The 22,627-nt window shown below is 46.2% G+C and overlaps 1 protein-coding gene across 3 annotated transcripts in view; it reads right to left on the minus strand.

Annotated features, from left to right (window-relative positions):
• Positions 1–2,960: 2,960 nt before the first annotated feature.
• The window catches only part of PITX2 (paired like homeodomain 2), a 40,634-nt gene continuing 20,967 nt past the window's right edge, over positions 2,961–22,627 (minus strand). For 2 of the 3 annotated variants that reach the window (XM_081959839.1, XM_081959838.1), the window contains exons 4-5: positions 8,542–8,747; positions 2,961–4,506 (exon numbers count right to left, since the gene is read on the minus strand). In XM_081959839.1, the coding sequence (XP_081815965.1) occupies positions 3,943–4,506; positions 8,542–8,747 (770 nt within the window). In that variant the 3' untranslated portion in view covers positions 2,961–3,942. Of the gene's footprint in view, positions 4,507–8,541; positions 8,748–11,034; positions 11,344–22,627 lie in introns of all 3 variants that reach the window. The other variant, XM_081959840.1, reaches the window with a different exon arrangement.

Consider the following 22,627-nt stretch of genomic DNA (forward strand, 5'->3'; position numbering starts at 1 on the left):
AAGTCCCACTGAAAATTATGGGGTTGAATTCTGAACATGGGACCAGCCTATAAACTTCAAGCCTTCCATCCCTGAATGATAAATTAAGCAAACTCCCTGATTTCTCGGAAACTTGTTTCTAAAAAATCTCCTTGATACCGGAGACCTGGAAATCTCTGTTTAAGGCCCACCACTGCATCCCCAAATGAATGGGCCACACTAGAAATACATTTGAATGAACAGAATGGGCCAAAAAGAGGAGGGGTGGGGTCTCCAGGAACTCTCTTTTGGTTCTTTATTAAAGTGCTGGTTCGGGTTGGCCACAATCAGATTAATAATTACCATTATTTTAAACACTGCGCACGTAGGAGAACAGCCGTCATAAATATCTCTTAGACCCTTTCATTCCCCAATCTGAAGTGTTGACAAGAGTGAATCAATCGACAGCAAACTCCTGGCGATGGAAATAGGGTGATAAGGAAGAAAGTCCCCCTTTCGGCTGCTTTTAAGCCTCCCCGCCCTTACGCCCGCCCTGAGGTTGGAGCTGGGGTGAATGCAGGCCACTCGACCTTCCCCACTCCTCACCCTCAGGCCTTCCCACACTCTGAGACCTCCTACCTTCGGGCCCTTCTAATGCGGGGGTCTCCAACCTGGGCTACTTTAAGACTTGTGGACTTCAACTCCTAGAGTTCCTCAGCCAGCTTTGAAATCCACAAGGCTGAAAGTTGCCAAGGTTGGAGACCCCTCCTCTAATGTGTTGGACATCCAGACTCAGCTGGGAGTGGGCAGACTTGCTGTTCCACGCATCTGGAGGGCGCCAGGTTGTGCCCAAGATGCACCTAAAATGACATTCAGGAAAGATCGATCTCCAGCTGTAATTTTTGGACTCTCAATAGTCAAACTTTGAAATTTGACAGGCGCGCATTTTCCACTGGATTCCGGCTACTTTTTTTTTACTCCGTCGTATATGTCACCTGGGTTTTTAGTGCTGGTTTTTTCCCCCCTCCCACAGATCAACCCAAACAGCGACACATTTAGGCTTTTTACGCTTCCTTGAAACCGGAAGATTATAATCTCAAGGGACCCAGAATATATCCCGCGCTGGTGAATTCGGAAGCTTCCGCATTTTGAGTTTTTGGGCGGACAGTCCATTTTTCTTGGTCTGGACACGGAGCCCACGCGTGTTGGAGAGCCTATCTTTTCAGGCGATGAGCTATCAAATCAGCCTTCCCCGAACCCTATTAAGTGGCGAGGGGTTTGTGGGCGGAAGGGAATGGATGCATAATAGGTCAAGCCAAAAATGGACGGTTGAGTAAGTTTCCTGCTGCTGCATTTGTACGTTTGCTTGGGCAGAGGCGACTTCAGGTGGTGGCCACTTCCGGCTTCCCCTTTGCAGTCTTCCTCCTTTCAGTTCCCCTGCCTTTCCTCCGCTGTCCCAAAAATAAGGGAAGGGGAGGCTTTCGTGTCCAGGCAAGGGTTAGTCCGCTGTGGAAAATAAGGGGAAAAAAACAGGGAGGGGAAAAAGCGAAGTTGTTTTGTAGGGCCTGGCCATCACCAGCGAAGGACTTTAGCTGGGATCTTTCTCTCCCTGCTATTCGGCCGACAGGCGGAGCAGAACAAAAGCAGGTCTGCTTGCTGGGATTATTGATAAAGTTACAACATTAGCAAAATCGGCACACACACACCCAAAATCTGGGTATCCGGGAAGAGGCGGGAAGGTTTTTGGGTCTGAGTTCTCCAATCCTTCTGACCACGTCCGCTGTATGCGCGTTGGATCTTTCTTTCTTTCTTTCTTTCTTTCTTTCTTTCTTTCTTTCTTTCTTTCTCTTTCTTTCTTTTCTTTCTTTTCTTTCTTTTCTTTCTCTCCTCATTTCGTGCTCGTGTTACTTTTGTTTTAAATCCTTTTAGCTTTTGCCTGTCTCTCTTTCGGAGCCTCCCGCCGAGGTTCATTCATCCTGATTTGCGCCATCCTGCCGCAGACATGATACCAAGCGTAATCCGGAATGATTTTTTTTAAAGAACCGGTAGCTCTCCAGATCCAAGTAGATTCACCTCCCTGGGAAGCCAAAGATTGTAACCAATTGCCATGCGCCGCTCCCCCCCTCCCCGAAAGGAAAATTAAAAAAAACCTCAGCCGCCCCAGCCTTGCCCGCTTATTTCCTCCCCTCCCCCACTGCCGGTCCACAGGGGAATCGAGGGTCATTAGAGGTGGGGCCGGCATCGATTTGGGGCAAAGGTCTGTTCCCCTCTAATTAACGGAGGACTCTCGTTTAAAGGGGGCGGAGAGACAAAAAAAAAACAGTGAGGGAGAAACGTTCGGCTATTTGATCATTTTATTGGTCAGTTATTTGTACTAGGCACACTCCGGCCAAGGTTCAGAACTTGTAAAGCTCCAGGTTTAAAATGGCTGGCAAGAAAGGCAAATTTGCCACGGGGATTTAATTCCGGAGGTTTCCGCGAGGCTCCCTCCAGACTTCAGAGCAACCTCTGTTTAAAGATTCTTTCAATTTATTTCGTGGAAAGTCAAGAGAATCTGACCTCTTCTGGATCGAATCCACTCGGGTATTGGTTGATTCGATCCATGAAGCAAATGACAGGCCTTCGTTCTCCCGGTCCTGGAAAACACCCTTCGTTTTTGCAAGACTGGCACTTTACTTACACCTCCTCCTTCATGCCGCTATGTGAGAGAGAGAGAGAGAGGGAGGGAGGGAGGGAGGGAGGGAGGGAGAGAGAGAGAGAGAGAGAGAGAGAGAGAGAGAGAGAGAGAGAGAGAGGGAGGGAGAGAGAGAGAGAAGAAAATAGGGCATTTTCGAAGTTCTGAGACCCTAATAAAGATTTCAGGGGCTTAAAAAAAAACGAAATAAGATTCCTTCTCCTTTTTAAACAACAGGTTGGATAAGAGCTAAGTATTATTTTTCTTTAGTACTTGGGAAATCCGTTCAAAATTTACAAAAAAAAAAAAAAAAAAATCCAGACCAAACTGTATGCTGTATATTTTACTCCCATGAAACACATTTTTTTCCAATGTTGTCTGAAAAGGAAAACACTAATTATACGAAATGTTATACAGGGGTATGTTTTACATTGCAGTTTCAAAAGTCACCATTGCATCCACCAGAGGTACTATTCTAAAAACTGATATTCACACAATGGGACTTCCTTTTTAATAATAATAATAATATTAATAATAACATGTTAGAAACATACAGTGTTGCATTTAGTACACTATATACATTCCCTTGCTCGCAAGCGGAAAAGAAAAGAAAAAAGAAAAACAAATCCCTACTCTCTTGTGTAACATGCTTTATTTTAAAGCCTAACTTTTTAAAAACACTGTGGAGATATTACTAACAACTGCTTTTATAAAATTAATTTTGACATTTCAACATATATATACATCCTTTCCCGTCATGTTTTTTTTCCTTTTAATGTTAACAATGCTAAACATAAAAAATAACAAGCTTATAGGAACATTAAAATGTCATACCATATCCAGTCAAACGTTTGTCCGTATTTTATATATATTTATAATAATATATGTCCTTGTCTCGGTTGGGAACATTTCTTTCCCATTTTTTTCTTTAAAAAACAAACAAACCTCTTTCTATTTATTTTAAGGAGCCGAAAAACACCCTTTAAAAAGCAAAGAACGCCGTAATTTCAAGGGTTTCCCTTCTCGCCCTCTCCCCTCCGCCTGGGTAGATTAAATTCGGCCGCCTAATTGCTCCTCCTCTCGCTCGCTCTCCCCCACCCGCCCCAGCGCCCGTTTGCTTTGGATGGAAGGTTCGTGTTTTTAAGAGGCCGAGGCCAAGAAGCCGCCTTCGTCCCTTCCGACGGTCACGCACGATTGCCTGCCTTCTTCCCCGCCCTCCTCCCCCCTCCCACGCAGCAACGAGAGCAGCCACCCCGAAGCCCGGCCGAAGAGGCTTGGCTTCTTTTTCTTTCTTTCTCTCTCTCTCTCTCTCACACCGGCCTGTCCACGGCGTATTGGCAGGCGCTCAGGTTGGAGGCCGGGGTTTGGACGCTGGCGTAGCCGAAGCTGGAGTGCTGCTTGGCTTTGAGTCTCAGGCTGGCCAGGCTAGAGTTACACGTGTCTCGGTAAACGTATGGAGGGGTCGGCGGGGCGTAGGGGCAGGCGGGCGTGGGCACGGCCGAGTTGAGCGAAGGGTTGCTCAGGTTGTTCAAGTTATTGAGGCTGTTGAGGCCAGAGCCCGGCACGCCGGCCACCGCCGAGGGCACCATGCTGGAAGACATGCTCATGGACGAGATGGAGTTGGGGGGCGAGAACATGCTCTGCGAGGACAGCGGGTTGACGTTCATGGAGTTGAAGAAGGGGAAGCTCTTGGTGGAGAGCGAGGCCGAGGTCAGCCCCTTGGCGGCCCAGTTGTTGTACGAGTAGCCCGGGTACATGTCGTCGTAGGGCTGCATCAGCCCGTTGAACTGCGGCCCGAAACCGTTCTTACAGAGTTCCGCCTGCTGGTTCCGCTCCCGCTTCCGCCACTTGGCCCGCCGGTTCTTGAACCAAACCTTAAGGAGAGGGAAGAGAGAGGGAGGGAGGGAAACAGAGCGAAGGAGAAAAGCTGGTCACTGCGGGGAAACCAAAGGACCTTAGCATGCTTCCCCTCGCCCTCTCAGCCCACCGCGATTCCCACACTACGGGGCTTCCCGGGCTCCCTGAGGGAAGGGAGGGGGCGAGCGAGCACCACAAACCAGAATCCCCCCCTCACCCGTCCCACCCATAGACACACTTCTTCCGCCCTCCAGCTCCAGCCTCGGACTCATCCAGGATTCTATTTGACCAAAAATCTCTCTTTTTTTTAAAAGGCCCTCTTAAAAAAGAACGCAAGTCCTTCAAGCTGAGCCTGAAGAATAAACACGCGCTCACCCGCCTTCTCATGCGACGAATAAAACCTTTCAAGGCTCCTTTACGGGGGGGGGGAGGGGGAAAGGGAAAAAAAGACTCTTAAAGGTTGTCCGAACGGGAAACGCGTGAAATGTACCGTTATTTATCTAGCAAGGGGCCTCTCCGTTGTTGTTTTCGAGAGAGAGGAGCACCGCTGAAAATCTTTGCATCCTCACGACCACACGGGAGATCTGGCGCTCAACCTCAAGTCTCCCTTCCAAGAAAGCTTTCAGTAACCTGCACGAAAATCTCCGGGCTGGGCTCCTAGAGTTAAAGGTCCAAGTAGTCCCAGTAAAACAGAGCGACGTTCTGTGGGCAGAGACCTTCCCCCTCCCGCCCCGAACGCCATTTCCTCAGATTTCGCTGAGGTCAGCCCGGAAAACCTGTTTCGCCTAAGGACGCTACTACACCTTTCGCCCAAGTTGGTCCACACGAGTATGAACAGTTTTGTTCCTACGGCTTTTTAAACATCTGCGTGGCTACGTAAACAAACCAGTCTACCCTGGCATTTACATTTCGGATAATAAGCACACAACAGCTCGCCTATACGCGCTGAATTTTAAACAAATGGACTTCTACAGAGAGCGGCCGACTTCCTTCTCCTTAAAAGGGACGAAAATGCTTATCCGCAGCTGACTTTGGAGATGGGGAGGACTTTGACAAAAGGTACGTTGAGGTCCGAAGGCGAAGACCGTTCCTAACTCTCTCTCTCTCTCTCTCCCCCTCCCTCTCCAATTTTAAGATCTTAGAATAAGAGGTATCAGATGAACATTATGAAAGTTCTTCCTTAGTGAAGACAATGTACATGCCAATGATCTGGATTTATTAAAGGCTTGGTCTTTCTGTCTGTCTCTTTCTCTCCCTCCCCTCCCTCCCTCCCTCTGCTGTGCAGTTCATTCAGTTTGATACGAGTGGTAATCTTGAACAAAAGGAATATATGGCTCATTCTTTTCCCCCACTCCAAACCTCTAACCTCTACCCTCCCTCCCTCCAACGACTCTAGAAGTCTAAGGCAAGGAAATTAATCCGCTTTTAACACCTATTTTTCTACCCAGGAGAGGAAGAACGATCCTCGCGATGATATTAATAATCCAGGAGTATTTTTAAATCCGGTGAATGATTTTCTGTCCAGCAGCCCGGGGGAAAAACAATAAGAAGAAGTCAACCTAAATATATATCGGCTAGGAAACCTTCTAATAAATCTTTTACCTTAACGGCTGGTGACAGGAGCGTCTTTCTTTCATGTGCTAATCATTAGTAGAGCTAAGCCAGGTCCGGGCCGGCTGCTTCCCTGCGCTTTTGCCAAACTTTGCTCTCTCTATCTCGATGCGAGAAGGGAGGACGGGCGCCTCCGCCGCCAAGACAAAGGCGACAGGCGCGCGCCTCTTTCTCCAATCCACATTCCAAGCTGCCAGCTCGGCCCACCCGCCTCCTGCGACCTTCCGATGTGGATTGGAATGGCCAGTCTGCTCTTGGGTTGACCCCACGCGAAAGTTCGCTTTAACCGGGGACCCGCCGGGCTCCATTCTCCCTCCCCCCCCCCCGCCAACCGAAGCCTAGGCCACGCTTTCTACCGCTCTGGGCCCCCGAAACTCTGCAGAAGCGGCCACTGCAGACAACCTGCAGGGCGGATCGTGTTTCCGCCATCTGCAACGGAGGGCAGGGCGTCTCTTCAAGGCCCCAAGAGCAGAGCCAGGCGCTTTTGGAACAGGGGATCGTGCGAGGTTGGTTTTTTTGTTTTTGTTTTAGGCGTTTGGGACAATCCGACAAATTGTTGTAGAGTAAAATCAGTCTAGATGTGGTTTACTGCAGACTGGAGCCATCATAATACCCGTAGTACAGTTGGATATCTGAGGGTGTGATTGCATCGCCCATTAGAAGACAAACACACGGAAGAAACTTGCCTAGAATCCCAACAGCAAAGTCTCAAGAGTAACAATTTTACTCTTTAGAACGAAGCAAAAGGTCGTTAAAGGATCCCGGAAGGTGGCTTCCATAGATCCCTGTACCGCGTTGTTACCGAAAGGACAATTTTCCAAGAAAAGGACTTAATTCGAGACCAGTTTAATTGCAAGCGTTTCGGTTTAAATGGTTTGAACCACAGGCATTCCGGGTTCAATGGACTGAGGAAGCCAAAAGGATCAGCTACCTTCTTAGACTGTGCCATATTTCCTCCCCAGTCGCTTGTTGTTTATTTGTACGAAACCTCGAGTCGCAATCCTTCCTATTTTTCATTTAAAACAACTTTGTGCATTCGCTCTGAGCGTTGCAATTAAAAAGGATTCCTCAAAAAGATGGCACGGAATGGATTTCGGCGTTCATTTGTCTTTCCTAGATTAAATGGAGACCAATCCATCCATACCGTCCTTTTCACATTGCAAAGGCAACATTTTCTTTTCGTAAATGTGGATGACTTCCTCACAAAACAACGTATCTACCCTCTTCAATAGATACTCAACGAATCTACTCTACACTCTACTTCTTACTGGCAAAAGTTTGGAAAGAAAGGCGGTTAAAGGCGGAGCAAGTAGTGGGACTGCATTCAAAAGTCCTCCCTTTTCACAGCAATTGTTTTGGAAAGTCTCTTTCATTTTCATCCAAGAAAACAACTGTATGGTTTACCACCACTCCCTTTTTTTAAAAAATAGCTCCGTCTCCCTTTCCCATGTGTGCGCGCCTCCATGATGCGTATGTGCGTGTGTGTATGAAACAACAGCAGCGACAACACTGAAACAAGCTGGCCTCTGCTTCTCCAGACATCTCTGCCCCCTTCCCTTCTTTTCACTGGCTTCCACTGAAACTGGTGAAATGAAGTAAAGTGAATTTACTTCCACTTCAAGTAAACCTTGGAATCAAATCCAAAGGTTCACTTACCAACCTGACTTCGAGCAGTAGTAATTATTCAAACCCTTTTTAGAGTTTGGGAGTCACGACTAATCCCATCGAATTAACAGACCCCCATCTACGAATTTCTGCAAACTGAAATTTCTACGAATTTCTGCCTGAAACCTTACGCTCGGTTTGCACAGGGAGAAAGTCGACACCGGATTCCATCTGATTTTCCTACCACGAGTAGTTCTGAACTACAACCTCGATAGAAAAAACGGCCCTCCCCGTTCCTCTCCGGAGCACGGGGGAAGTTTCCCCCCCCTTCCCTTTCTTTCTTCTCCCCTCCGGCTGAGCTGCCTGATCCTGTCGGATTTGAGGGGCTTTTAGACGGAGCCATAAATCTAAGGCGAGAAGAAGGACGGGGAATAAGCCACCAGAGTTGTGAAAGCGGAGGGAAAGGAGGGGGGGGGAAGAATGCGGAGAAGGGAGCGTCGCGGGGCCTGGGAAGGCGGCCGAGGACTGGCGTTTGGCGGATTTTGAGGCTGGGCGCACGTCGGAGCCTGCCCTGAACCGCTTTCTTGGCGCAGGTCCCCTTTGCTCCTTCGCATCCCGTTCAGAACACGCCGCGCAGTGTTCGGCGCCATCCATCATCTTCGGAGGGGAAGGCAATCCGTCAGGGGCCTGACAGAGAGAACCGAGGAGCTGCGCCGGGCCAAAAAGCCCGCCTCGCTGGAGGCGAAATCGAAAGCAGCGGCCGCCGCCGCCGCCGCCGCCTCCTCTCCCCGCGAAGTCCCGCCCAGCGTCCCCACCGCGCCTCCGCGCTGTCTTACCCTGACTCTGGCCTCGGTGAGGTTGGTCCAGACGGCGATCTCCTCCCGCGTCGACATGTCCGGGTAGCGGTTGCGTTGGAAGGTGGCCTCCAGCTCTTGCAGCTGCTGGCTGGTGAAGTGAGTGCGCTGCCGCCGCTGCCGCTTCTTCTTGGACGGATCTTCGGCGCCCGCGTCCTCATTCTTGCTAGGCTGGCTTTTCTCTTTCTCTGCCAAAGGGGGGGAAAAAAGCAGCGTCGGGTTAGGGGGCCCGTCGGGGAAGAGGAAAAGGCGAGGCGCGGCGGCGGCAAGGTGAGAAGGAGTCGCCCCCTTCCCTCGGCCGGCTCCGCAGGCCAGCGACTGGAAGCCCACGCGAGGCCAACCTGTGGGAAAGGGCCGCGACCCGAACCCGCTTCATTTCAGCCAGCGCCGCTGGAAATCAAGGGGAGTCGGCGTGAAGGAGCCACAGCCACGGCGGTATGACTTAAAATGAATAAGAACCACTTACAAAGAAAAACCAGGCGTGGACCTATCCGCCCTCAGATAGTTTTTGGTGAGAAGAAGCAGAAATCCAAAGGGCTGCTTATTAAATGAAGGCGCTTCCTTCCCAGGATAAACCACCCATCTGAGAATGGAAAAGCGCCCCCTCCTCCTTGGCGTGCGTCCGCAGGAGGACTGCCCCACGGGCGACAGTGGCTTCCTTGTGCTGTGGATTCTCCCAGGCTTTGGAAAAGATTGTACCAAAAGCATGGGCTGCAAATGGGAAAGGAAGGGAAAAGGAAGGGGATTCCCACGATACAAAACTACCTGCTTAGATAGACTTGGAACGTGGGTTGTGTAAATTAATCCCTGAGCGTTCAAACGGCCAGGTCCAAGCAGGTTTGCAGCGATTATTCAAGGGATGGCTCACTTCTCCCTTAAAGCATACGGTTTTGTTGCAATTAAATCTATAACCGCCGGTGCTTGTAGTGGGATAGTACAAGTCTGAACTGACAAAATCATCTAGAATATAGAACAAGGGTCTCCACAACCTTGGCAACTTGAAGACTTTGTGGATTTCAGTTCCCAGAATTCCCCAGCCAGCAATCGCTCCATTGCTCTGGGTTTAAGGTACCTAAATACGCAACACAAACGTCCTTTTTCAAAGGACAGATTTTTGAGAAAACCTAATATTATCTTGCATATTCTTACATTTTTTTCCAGACATGCCTACTTTGGGGACATCCAGGAATTATGTCAAATAGTAGGTCGCAAATGGGAGAGTTGATCTCGATTGATACAAACAGCCGAAAAGAATAAATGCCGAATATATCAAAAACTGCAATCGGACTGAGAATCCTATTTTACGCACAGCAGCAAGTTGTATGTACAATAAGAACTGCGGCAAATATCTACGAATCATATAAAGATAGATACCCTGCTCTCTTTAGGTCTCAAGAGAAGAGTGTCCTTTATTTAAATTAGCAAATTATAAATTGAGTTATGGATTGACCTCAGTATAATTTGAGGTGGTCACGCTAAACCTGCACTATTCGACTCAGCAGAAGATCAACTGTACCCGTGGATTTAGCCTCAAATAAATAATTAAAATTAATGTAGCGTTAACCCAAGACTTGGTGGTTGAACTCGAACTATAAAGCTGATCATGTTTAATTGCAAATATGTCCATTTTAAGTCCGTTTCAGTTTTTTTTCCCTCCCTGGGCTAAAATACTGTACACTGCACATTCTGACAGATAGTTCTGAGCTCTTGCACACACGAGCTGCAATTGGAACTCCAGGCACATTAATTCTCAAATACATCCAGTTGATCTCAACAGGACTTACTCTTGAGTAAGCCTTTGTCTTTCAGCAGCCTTTTCTGCAGCAGAATTTCCCAATTGCAGCTATATTGGAAAGCCTCAGAAACTTGCAGGGAGGCTTACAACCGTTTGCAATCACATTCATTTCACTCATCTCAGATTTTGGACATGCCGTTATTTCAAGAACCCCCGTCCTCCCCCCTTTAGTTTCCAGTAAGGAAAGAGTTCAAATTGTGACTCTTTCAGAAGAGAGGTAAACTCTGCTTAAATCAGGTGATGCCCCTGGGAATTGTGGCTCTGATTTTCACCTTAGCGGGGCCCACCTCCTATTGGGTTTGCTGCCGGGGCCAGCTTCTCTCCCTTGAGAATATCAAGGTTGGGCCAGAAAATGGAATATAAAAATTGTCCCCATTCCTTGCCCTCTCCAGTCCAACACGGCAAATACCTGACGCGATCGGATTCGCCTTCCCCACCTTAAAAGGAGTGGAGAATTGGTTTTTTTTTGTTGTTGTTCCTTTGCAGTTCTCTCTACTTTTCTAATTTGTAGCTATGGAAAGAACGGATTAGATCCATTGGCCATTATCCCCCCCTCTTACACACACACACACACACACACACACACCCGTTGCCACTGTACAATAATGGGGGAAGAGCGTCTCTAAAGCGAGAAGCCGGAGAAAGGTTAGTGGCTGGGTTGGAAGCAAGGAGCGCCTTACCTGCGGCCTCGGGGCTGGAGGTGTCGGAGATGGTGTGAACCTCCAGCCGGTGCTTGGCAGACTCCAGGGCCGATCGCGGCTGGCCGGGGGTCAGGGCTGAAGCCATAACCAGAGCCGGCTGTTGCTGGTGGTGATGGTGGTGGTGGTGATGGTGGTGGTGGCAAGACGAGGAGGCGGAGGAGGAAGAGGAAGAGGAAGGGGAGGTGGAGCAAAGCTTATTCCCGGCTCCCAAACGCTCCAGGCTGAGCGGTTCTTTCAGGCAGTTCATCGAGCGTCGCCAGCCAGCCAGCCAACCCGGGCGGCCGGGGGCTGCGCGCTGGCGGAGAAGAACCCCGGCGAGGGAGGATGAGCCGCTGCCAGGGGCAGAGGCTGCCGCAGTCGGTGGCCCAGGAACAGCGGCTGCTTCAACCCGCTGGCCAGATTTCGCTCCTTCCCGGCCCCTTCAAGCAGTCAGGCAGTCAATCAAATCAATCAATCCCGTCTGGACCTCAAGGCAAGGGCGCTCCCTGGCCGCCCCCTTCCGCCGAGTCCCCCTCCGCATCGGCCACTGCAAAGCCAAGGCTCCCGCGGCACCAGCGCCCCCGCTGAGAGAGCGTGGCCAACCTGAGCCCTAGACTCCCAAAGCGGACAGCAGCGGCGCAGACCATGAATAATCACCCCGAGCGGGCTCGCGGGACGATCAGGTGCAGGTAGATCCAAAGCAATCGGTCGGTCGGTGGGCTGCAAAAAAGCAAGCAAGCAATCCCGGAGCGAGCCGCTGGCGTTCTGGCCCGGCGGTGGCCGCGACTTCCCTCCCCTTCTCGGGCGCTCGGAGAGCCAGGCTCCTCACTGGCTTCCCTGTTTGCCTAACGTCTTAAAGCCAGAGGCCGCCTTCCCGGGCCAGCGGTTATCAGCCGGCCCCTTTCCCTCTCCCCTCCTCCCAGCCTTCCCTCCCGCGATCCAGACTCGCTGCGGAGGCCGAGACGGACGCGGAGCGCAGCCAATCGGAAAGCGCAACGCCCCGGCGCAGGGCTATAATAAGGAACAGCCTATCAGGAACTCTGGGCAAGGCTCAATGGAAAGCTTCGCTGTTCTTTTTCTCTCTCCCCCCCCTCCCTCCGCAAGTTTTCGAGCTATGCGTTGCAAGTCAGCAAAGGGAAAATTGGAAAATCTAGGGACTGGGGGGGGGGGGAGGAAATCCGTCGACGAGGCAATCTTCTTATTACCTAAGGTTTCATCGGGGGGGGGGGGGGGAGAAGCTTTCTCCTGCATTTATTTCGGAGATGGCTGCAAGAAGTCTTGGGAGTCGCTCAATAACTCCGATGTAGAAGGCTACGAACTTCACAATCGCTCCCCAGAACCACACAAAGGATTCCCCCCCTCTTAGATTAAAAGAAAGCAGGTATCCCGGAGGGGAAATGCAGCCTGGAGAGTTTTTGCGATGATCTCGGACTTTGGTTTCAGTGACGCAGAAGAGAAAAACTAACCTTTTTTATTTTTTAGAACATGCCAAAATAAGCGAGAAAGAGACGGTCGTGGGAAAAAGCGTAGAGAAACTTCTATCCGCTGAGGACCTCCGTGTAGTTCGCGGCTGTCAATTATTATTACACTGAATACACACAGCAATAAATGTCCCCATTAACTGTTGCAATACTATTGTTTAAAATCCTCCCTGGTGACTTTAAACCACCACCGATGATTTTCACTGATCTTTTATAACCGTCTACCGATCGGATTCTAAAAGATCTTTGTGCTAATCCTAAACACATTTCATTCTTTTTGTTAGTAAGACTGCAAAGATTTGAAGCTAGTATCCATCCAACACCGGAACAGACAGACGTAATTGGCGGTTGAGCCCCTGTCCCCTCCCAATAAAACTAACAAAAACTAAGATATGGTTTGCCTTAGTTTAACATGACACTGCATTTTCGCACTTTTTCAAAATAATAAGTCCCTAATGTCCTTTTGCTATCTTTTATTTTACAATAACGAAAACCAAATTAGAGTAAGAAGAATGAAAAAAAGTCCCTAGAAATAAATCAGATGCGGAACACTTTTAATTTGGTTCTCGCTTGGCCCTTAAAACAAGCCAGGTGTGTGTCCTTAGTCACGGAGACTCGCCTGCAGAGACAGGACCCTAAAAATAAATAGGTTTTATTGAGGCGTCATCGGGATTGAACACTACGCGTTTTACTCTGCTGGGATTATGCTCCCCACCCGCAAATGCAGTCTTGCAATTTGCGACAAAATTGGGGCTTAAATCTCTGACACAAATACAGGCACTGGAGCCAGCCTGCCTACACAGGAGCAGCCCCTCAGTGAACAAAACTAAGTACAAACAGAAATGCGCTCTTCGCAGGTGAAATGGGCTATTCTTTGCTTTTCGGTGTTTTTTTTAAGGGTGGTGTTATATTACAACCTTTAGGAAAAGGCACAAATAGAATCTCGGGTAGACTTTGCTTCTAGGCGGGCTGGGAAACCGTATCTATTCTTTAGTCTCTCCCCTTGGAGAGTGTGGGGCAATGTGAATACCCCAAAGCGAGGCTGTTTTTCTCTCTGTCTCGCAACACACACACACACACACACACACACACACACACACACAGTCGATTGTGGTACCGTTGGTTACTTTCAAAGGTGCTTTGTGTTCGTTCCTTAGCAATCCGGAGGAAATAAAATTCCCCATTTTTTACACTCTGGATTCCCTGTTATTAAATCCGTGGAGTTCTCAGCAGCGGTAGCAGGAGGATCGACTCAGCCGGGTGGGTAAAAGAGCGGAGACTCGCAGGATTGGACCCCGGTTTTCGGGATCCAAGCCGCCGCCGAGCCCCTGGATGTTGCCATAGGGAGAATGCCTGGGCCGGTCACTTTTACACACGCACACCCCAGTCCCGTTTCCATCCCCTCCCCTTTATGGAGGGGACGGTGCCCGCCCCTTTTGTCGCCTTCCCTGCTAAACCCCACGTAGAATTTTAGCACTATAGCTAAAGAAAAAGCAGATCTGGTTAATTTACATGCGGCTCATTATCCGCTCATTAAACGACGGCGCTTTATCCCTGCGATTTGGCAGCGACCTGCCTCTCCTCGGGACCCCTCAGCGTTTGGATGCAGACAATTCTCTTACACTTGTAGTGGGTTTTAAGCTGATAAGACTTTAATTTGCTTAAGTCTTTTAAATAGGGGCTTTCGATGATTCTCGCTCTTTTCTTATTGGATTGTCTCTAATTCCCCCAAGATCATAAAGTATATGTATAAAGTAAATAGTTTCTCCCTAAGCACCGCCAGCAGATGACCTATAAGTAAATCAATAAGAATCCGGAGCTTTTCTCCACAATTTGTTTACTAACCATAGCCCGATTCTCCTTAACCTCCCAGGGCTACGAGGGGGCTGCTACACACGCCGGGTAAATCCCTCCAAGCTCTTATTAAAGCAAGGGACGGCGCGGCTGAAACTACTCAGTAGTAGCAGCAGAGTGGAGAACAGGAGGCAGAAAATGCCGCAATCCGCCCCCCCCCCAACTCTACACCCAAAAGAGAATTTCTCCCCCAAACGTGGGGAAAGGGAAGGAGTAAGAAGACACGAATGAGCTGGAGAAGGGCTAGCCCAGATCCAGCCCTTTAAGGTTGGGTGAAGGAATTATATCACCCTTTCTCTCATCAGATTGAAGATGCCCCTTTGCGCTCAAAGGGATAACCAGAGAGCATCCTAACGTTTGTATTTAAAGCAATCCTAAAGATACACTCCGGTCTGCTGTTAAGTTAGGAGGGAGGGGGAAACCAATCCAGCCGACTTTGCATTGACAAGGGGCGATTACAGTAAAGCTACACAGAAGGAGATACACCAAGCGCAGCACCTTCGCTGGTAAGAAAACCAGTGCTTGCCCTCCGTAATCCTAAATATATCTACTATACAGAAGTCGCTGCTGTCAGTGAGACTCCCAGTTAAGGGAATGTAAGAAGGCGGCCTTGCCAGTTCAGAAGCTGAAGTGGAGACGTGGAAACGCCAGTTTTAGCACTTCTTAAACGAAACCCAGGCGCAATGCTATGGCTACTCCAGAGAAAAACGCGGATCCCCTGGATTTAAAGAAGACTAGCCATAGCAAATCAACGACAGGAGAGGTGTTTAAACCCGGTTCAAGTTGAATTAATGGCTTTACATACACGTTACAGAATGTGGCCCAGTAAATTGTACGTGGTGGTCTGAATTGGGAAGAGAGTGTTACCATGCATAGAAATTGTGCAGCGGCAGACCCCATCCTGGTGCCCACGGGTGGGTTGGGTTTCAACCCTTTATAATCTCATTGACATTTCAACACGTTTTGGAAGGCACTAGGTTAGGAAAGGCTCCTGCAGGCATTTCTCTTTCTAGTTGAAGTGACGGCATGAAAGCCTGACGTCCTACAGTTCCTCCGATTGAAAACCTCCTTGAGAATCTGGATTTAATCATCTAATCTAATCTAATCTTTCAGATCATGAAGTATCTAATTACTCTTATCTGATAGCAACTCTCAAACAGAAGCCACTCACAACCTCCCTCCTATTTTGAGGTGGATTACTAGGGTTGAACTTGGATCCTTTCTCTAGAAAAGGACCCACGCTTTTACCATTAACTTGAGCTATCTTCTTCCAAAACACCAGCCACGGGAAATGGGAATTCATATTTTGTTTTTAAAAATGTTTTTATTAAACATCGCTAAACCTCCATTATACTCTTTTTATCCATACATGTATACCTTTATGTATATATCTACATCCACATATATCCATCCATCCATCCATCCATCCATCCATCCATCCATCCATCCATCTACACACACACACACACACACACACACACACACACCATCTACTAATATGGTAATTTATACATATTTCTTCTATATATATTACTCTTTCAATGTACTTATTTCTATACAATACATCTTATATCTATCTATGTACATGTATTCCTCTTATAACTATTATTCTGTACTATTTTATATACAATGTATCTTACATTCCCCCCTCTTGTTAATTATGCGGTTTTATGATTGTTTTCTAATTTCTTAATCTTTTTTTCCTTTAATGCTTTCTTATTGTTTCCATCTTTCCTCTTAGCCATTTGTACCATAAATTCCATATTTTCTGAATGGCTACCCCATCCAGACTTCGAAGGCTTACTCCTCCAAAGACCAGCAGATAGCAGAAAGTAACATCCAACACAACCAATTTAAATCAACGATGATAATGAAAGTATTGATAATATTAATGATAAACAGGATCTGCTTCTGGGCAAAAATCAGGGAAGGAAATGGGCAGCTCGAAAATGTGAAAAACAAACACACCAGAAGAGATTGATTCTGAAAGGGATGGTTGGCTTCCCATATCATATTTGCTCAAAAACAAGTTAACTATTCCAACATTCTGGGTTTTCAGAAAGCTAGACTAGTATAAGTGATTGGTGGTTTAATGTGTCATGGGAATTCGTTCATTGCTTTAAAGCATGTTTTTGAATCCGCTATTAAATAATTTATTTCTATCCCACCTTTATTATTTTACAAATAACTCAATGCAGTGATCATATCTTACACCCCTTCCTCCTCCTATTTTCCCACCACAACAACAACAGCTTTGTGAGATGAGTTGGTCTGAGAGAGAATGACTGGCTCGAAGACCAGTCCCAGCTGACTTTCATGGCTAAGGAGGGACTCAAACCTGGGGTCTTAACCATTAAACCAAACTGGCCTTTATCATGTTAATATACTCGTAGCAACGCTCCAAGGCCACGTCCATCAGATAACCATCAAATCCAAATAAAACACACCCGCATCATAAAGCAAGAAATAGCCACGTTAAAAAACAAAAATCCGTAACAACATAAAAAAACATGGCATCAACATTCAGAGCCACACAGCAGACTAAAACAGACACTGCAGGAAAGGCTAACGAGTTAAGGTTTTATATTTTTTTTCTTAAAATGGCGTCATGGAAAGACGAATTGCGCTGTGCAACAATTATGCTTTCGCTCAGGAGTCTCCAGCTGGCTGGGAAATTCTGGAAGTTGAAGTCCGACAGGCTTAAAGTTGCCAAAGTTAGCTTGTTGCCTGAATCCAGTTTGTCCAGTGCCTGCAGCAACTGTCAAACTTCGTAGGAAGTAGCCTTCAGTCAAACCAAGCCAGTAATGGGAGTATTTCCTAAATTAAAGGTGGTGGGTTTTTAACTACAGGTCAGGGGTGGGTTAGAACTTTTGGTATGTTAAGAATCTGCTCTGTCCTTGAGAAAGAAGTGTTGCACATAGACAAGATGGGTTTCCTAAGATTTGCTGTCTCCACACTCACTGCATTTTATCCAGATCTGGATGTGGTTTACTGGGCTTTTATAACTAGATTAATAGGGATGTGGTGGCTCAGTGGCTAAGATGCTGAGCTTGTCAATCAGAAAGGTCAGCAGTTTTGTGGTTTGAATCCCTAGTGCTACGTAATGGAGCGAGCTCCCGTAACTTGTCCCAGCTTCTGCCAACCTAGAAGTTTGAAAGCACGTAAAAAATGCAAGTACAAAAATAGGAACCACCTTTGGTGGGAAGATAACAGGCGTTCCGTGTGCCTTTGCCATTTAGTCATGGCTCCCACATGACCACTGAGATGTCTTTGGGCAGTGCTGGCTCTTCGGCTTTGAAACGGACATGAGTACCGCCCCCTAGAGTCGGGAAAGACTAGCATATATGTGTGAGGCAAACCTTTATAACTAGATTGACCAAAGCCATGAATCTCATCTTTGAAAAGTGAATGGGCTAAATCCCTTAGCCAGGTAGCTCCTGTCCAAGGAGTGGCATGTGGCATAGCTCTCTTGTCCCTCATCTCAGTAGATTTTAATTCCCACTCATCTACATTTTTAAAGAATTAAGTCTTGCTTTGTACCTCTGACATTGGGACTGCAAAATAAGAAATATGGGCAGGTTTGATCTCAGTTCTTAGAGCCAGTGGCTGGAGCCAATGGGAAGGCCTCTTGTTCAAATGCCAGAGGTGTGATCTGCATGGAAACATGCAGTTCTTCTCAAGCACTCTTGATCTTGGGCAAGACTTTGTTTCTCTCAAAGAGGTTTGCATAATATGGTTTTCTTTCATCTGCATATGTATTTTATCCCAAGCTGTAATCCTATGCTGTTCCTTGCACTGATTTTTACATAAAGTTACAAAGCAAAAACCACCTCCGTGGTGGTATCTCACCCAGGTTTCCTCTTGTGCCTTCCAAGTACTGTCCCCTTAAAGCATCTCACGAGGGGCTCTACCAAACCTAGGCAATAATTAAGACCCTATGGTATGATTTCTTGTTTTCCTTAACACCACCCTAATTGGTCCCATGGTTCCAAGGTGCCTGTCTCAGCCTCCTCCGTGAAAGAACAAGGTGTTCCAGTTATGCTAACAGCAGCTGGAAAGCTGGCAGGGAAACTACCTTTCCCCACGGCAGTTCCAAACCTTACATTAGAAATGCAAGTCTGTCATATTAAAACTAAACAGACAATTGACTGATAATTAATAGACAACCTCTTTTGTGCTGCACTTTAGCATTCATATCATTCCAGGGAGACGAGTATTATTTACTTTAGTGCTATTTCTAAGTTGTTTAGTTAAGTTTGAGAAAGTTGGATTATCAACTGGATTAATTCACTGACAATGATAATCGATAAGAAATAGTTAATATTCTAAAGTTGGTAGAACAGAAACCTACAGAGAGATAACAAAAAAAAAAATAATAACCTCTTGTGGCTCTCAGAATGAACTGATAATTTTGTAGTGAGCTCCTGCTATTTACTCAGGTACAGTAATAATGGAAAGGACATCTAGTATTTTCAAACTAGTTAAATATAAGATGTAAGGAATTTGAAATGATGGACTCCATTGCTTCAAATTATATTCTAGTATCTTAACTGGGCAGAATTATGTGAGCAAGAACAGTTCAAAAAGTTCTTATAAATTCCTCAAACAACTACCTTTTAATTAGAAATAAAATGTTGAGTCCTCAGATTTTGTAAATTCATCATCATTATTTTACTGATAATTTTAAAGGGTAATTCAGTGGCGGTTATTTTTCACCAGTAAATCTCAGAATTGTGCTATTTAAAACACAATACACTCTTCTTATCATTCTCTTTGTTTCTATTACACCCTTCCTTCAAATAGATTTAATTTGTATTCATAATGCCCTAAATTATCTTCTGAAGAACCTTTAAAGATAGATTGATTAGCCCAAAGACACATATGCAACTCTACGATGTGCCCTTAACAGGTATGCAGTGTTAGGTTTCAGACTTATAGAAAATAACTGTTAAATATTCTGAAGATTGTGCTTTGAAGAATGACAACACACACACACACACACACACACACACACACACATGTCAAAAATGAAATTAAATAAAGAACTGTATTGCTTGCTCATATGATAATAGACCCATAAGCACGTTCCTTTCTACCATTACAGGTTGCTCAATTTTCATAAAAATCCATAAAAGGTTTTCATAGGTCCATCCCTCATGATGTTCAGAGCCAAAAGTAGACTGGGGTGACTTCCATGCAGGTGTGTATGAGGGCAGGAGATGCACTGTGGACTTGAGGATACTTTAGGGACCATCCTACTTAAAGAGCAGGGAAGTGAAAATTGGTCCAGACCACATGAGGTTTGCTAACAGGCTTTTTTTCCCCATCCAAAGCAAATGCTAAGCAGAATCAAGGGCCAGTGGGTTGCAATGACCAAAATGTTGCATTAGGACAAAGTCTAACCTTGTCCAGATTTGCTCCCACACAAGGAATTGTGATCAAGATATTCTCCTTGTTAAATAAAACAAGTAAATAAAATAAGGCATGTAGCCTAGCAGAATCAGAAGATATAAAAACCATGCTATTCTTCTTTGTTCATTTCTACAACGGGAACTTCAGTTGAATTTTATTTCATAATGGAAGCCAGACAGATAACCCTTGTTTAGTATGCTGGTCAAAACAATAAAGAACATTACGAGTCCTTCAGGACTAACCATGTTGTTATTATTCAAGAGAAACTATTCATTATTTTTATCAGATTTTTTTTCCTCCTAGATTTAGGAAATACAGTCTATTTCCAGCTTGTGCTACAATAAAATGATTACTCCTCAATTAGCCCAGAACTTGTTGCTTTAGCTTATGGAGCAAAAGGTTTTGAAAGCACCCTCGTGGGTGTTCCTTAAATCATTTCCCGGGGCCACTAATCAATGTGAAATAAACAGGGGTCTCCCTTTCCTGTTTTCACAGTCACCACTTCAGCATCGAAGAACCAATTTTCTCCTAAAAGCTCTATAGACAAACGCAAAGCAAACAAACAACACCTAGACTTCTATCTTGGGTGGGCGAGCAAGGAAGAAGCTAAAGAAAGATTTCAAATAAAATGCAGACGAAAGGGAAGGAAGGAAGGAAGGAAGGAAGGAAGGAAGGAAGGAAGGAAGGAAGGAGAAGCCAAACCACGCTGGCGGGAAAGAGAAAATTAAAAAGGAAAAGAATAAAGAATAAAACAAACCAGAACAGAAAGAACAAGTGAGCAGAAAATAGGGAGGAAGGGAAGGAAGAGAAGAAAAATGTTGACAGAAAAATAATAGCTAGCAAGCAAAAAAGAAAAAAAGGACTGGGCGTTTCTTCCCTCCCCCCTCCTGATGATGATGATGATGATGATGATGATGATGATATACTTTATTCATTAAACATGAAACTCAGCCGACTGAACATTCAAAAATGCATCACAAATACCATCAACTGGTGCTAGTGGTTGATACGGTTTGCTGCCAGCGTCCTAGGTGTCAACCAAGTACCTTCTTAAAATATACAATATTCCCAGTAGGGCAGTTTTTTGCAGTTCCGGCTGGTGTTATTGCAGGAAGCTGCAATTTGTTGATGTACCTTATACAATTCTTCGACATGGCACCAAGTGCCCCGATGACAATGGGTTACATGTTTCATCCATAATCAAGTAGTTTCAATGGCCAGGTCATCATCATCATCACCATCACCAATACCACCACCACCACCATCATCATATACTTTATTCATTAAACATGAAGCGGAAGGTTAAAAAATGCATCACAAATACAACTGACTGGGGTTAATGGTTGATACGGGTTGCTGCCAGCATCCTAGGCATCAACCAAGTATCTTCTTGAAATTATTATCATTATCATTATCATTATTAGGTTAATCTTTGGTGAGATTCACAGCCTTTGGGGCTGGTTGGTAGCTCAGCAGCTCGAGTCCTAACCAAGGACCTAAGAACTATTAAGGTAACGTCGGAGTATATACGCTGTTCCAAGTAGGGTTGTTTTTTGTAGAGATTATTATTATTATTATTATTATTATTATTATTATTATTATTATTATTATTATTATTATTATTATTATTATTATTATATTATTTCTTTTATTTATTATACATGAAACTCAGTCAACTGAACATTTAAAGATGTGTCACAAATATCATTAATAATAATAATAATAATAATAATAATAATAATAATAATAATAATAATAATAATAATACATTATCATCATGCTTTTCCTATGCATTTCTTCTCTGTTCCCTACACCAGTTGTTCTCAAACTTGGCAACTTTAAGACGGCTGGGAAATCCTGGAAGCTGAAGTCCACACATCTTCAGATGGACTCTAGGGTGAGAAACGCTGCCTCAGATGCGCAAGCATTTAGGTGGCTCGCAAGGTCCCCCCCCCCCCCCGTTGCCTTTAAAACAGAAACGGAGAAAGAGTGCGAGAAAGGGAACGGAGGCTCCTCGCCTTTCGCCTTTCTCGATTCGCCTTGATGAAGAGCCATTAATGATCCCCATTCAGTCAATATTAGGAAGGCGATGGAGATGGTTTCTATGTTTTTATTTTGAAAGGTAGGTCTAAGGAGTCCTCAGATCGCCCCGTTAGCTTATTCCTGCTCATGCGCCCCCTCCGCACGGCCGATTGAACCAGGTTGCATACAGTAGGAGCCGAGAAGGACGAAGGCGCAGCCCGTAGGGTGGGAGCGGGTTTCTGTGCGCGCGCGCGCGTGTATGCGTGGTGTATATTCGCGCGCGTGTCTGCTCCCGGGAGCAGAAAGTAGCTTGTCGCCACCGCTTTGCACAAAGACTGCGGCTGGATTCAACGCGGAACGGTTGGTTTGGCTCCATGAGTTGGGACAGACAAGTCAGGCAGATCTACTTGTCCTATAAAGCAGAGGTCTCTCCAACCTCGGCAACTTTTAAGATTTGTGGACTTCAACTCCCAGCTTTGCTGGCTGAGGAAGTCTGGGAGTTGAAGTCTACAAGTCTTCAAGATGCCAAGGTTGGAGAGCCCTGCAGTTTAAAGGAAGTGTTTCGTTTTGGATACCGGGTCCTTGGGCTTCGCTGCCCCTTTGCAGGTTCTTCCTGCCCTTCGTTTACTGCATTTCTCCCCATCCTTCAGCAGCTCTGCTCGGAGAGCTCTTGGTAAAGAAAGATGGTTCCGAGAAAGCCCACAAAGAGGGCTTCTAAAACAGGGGTCCCCAAACTTGGCATCCTTAAGACTTGTGGACTTCAATTTCCAGAATTCTCCAGCCTGCATAGCTGGCTGGAGTACTGTGGGAGTTGAAGTTCATAA

Source organism: Natrix helvetica, assembly GCF_964273705.1.
Source record: "Natrix helvetica genome assembly, chromosome: 7".
Taxonomy (NCBI): domain Eukaryota; kingdom Metazoa; phylum Chordata; class Lepidosauria; order Squamata; family Natricidae; genus Natrix; species Natrix helvetica.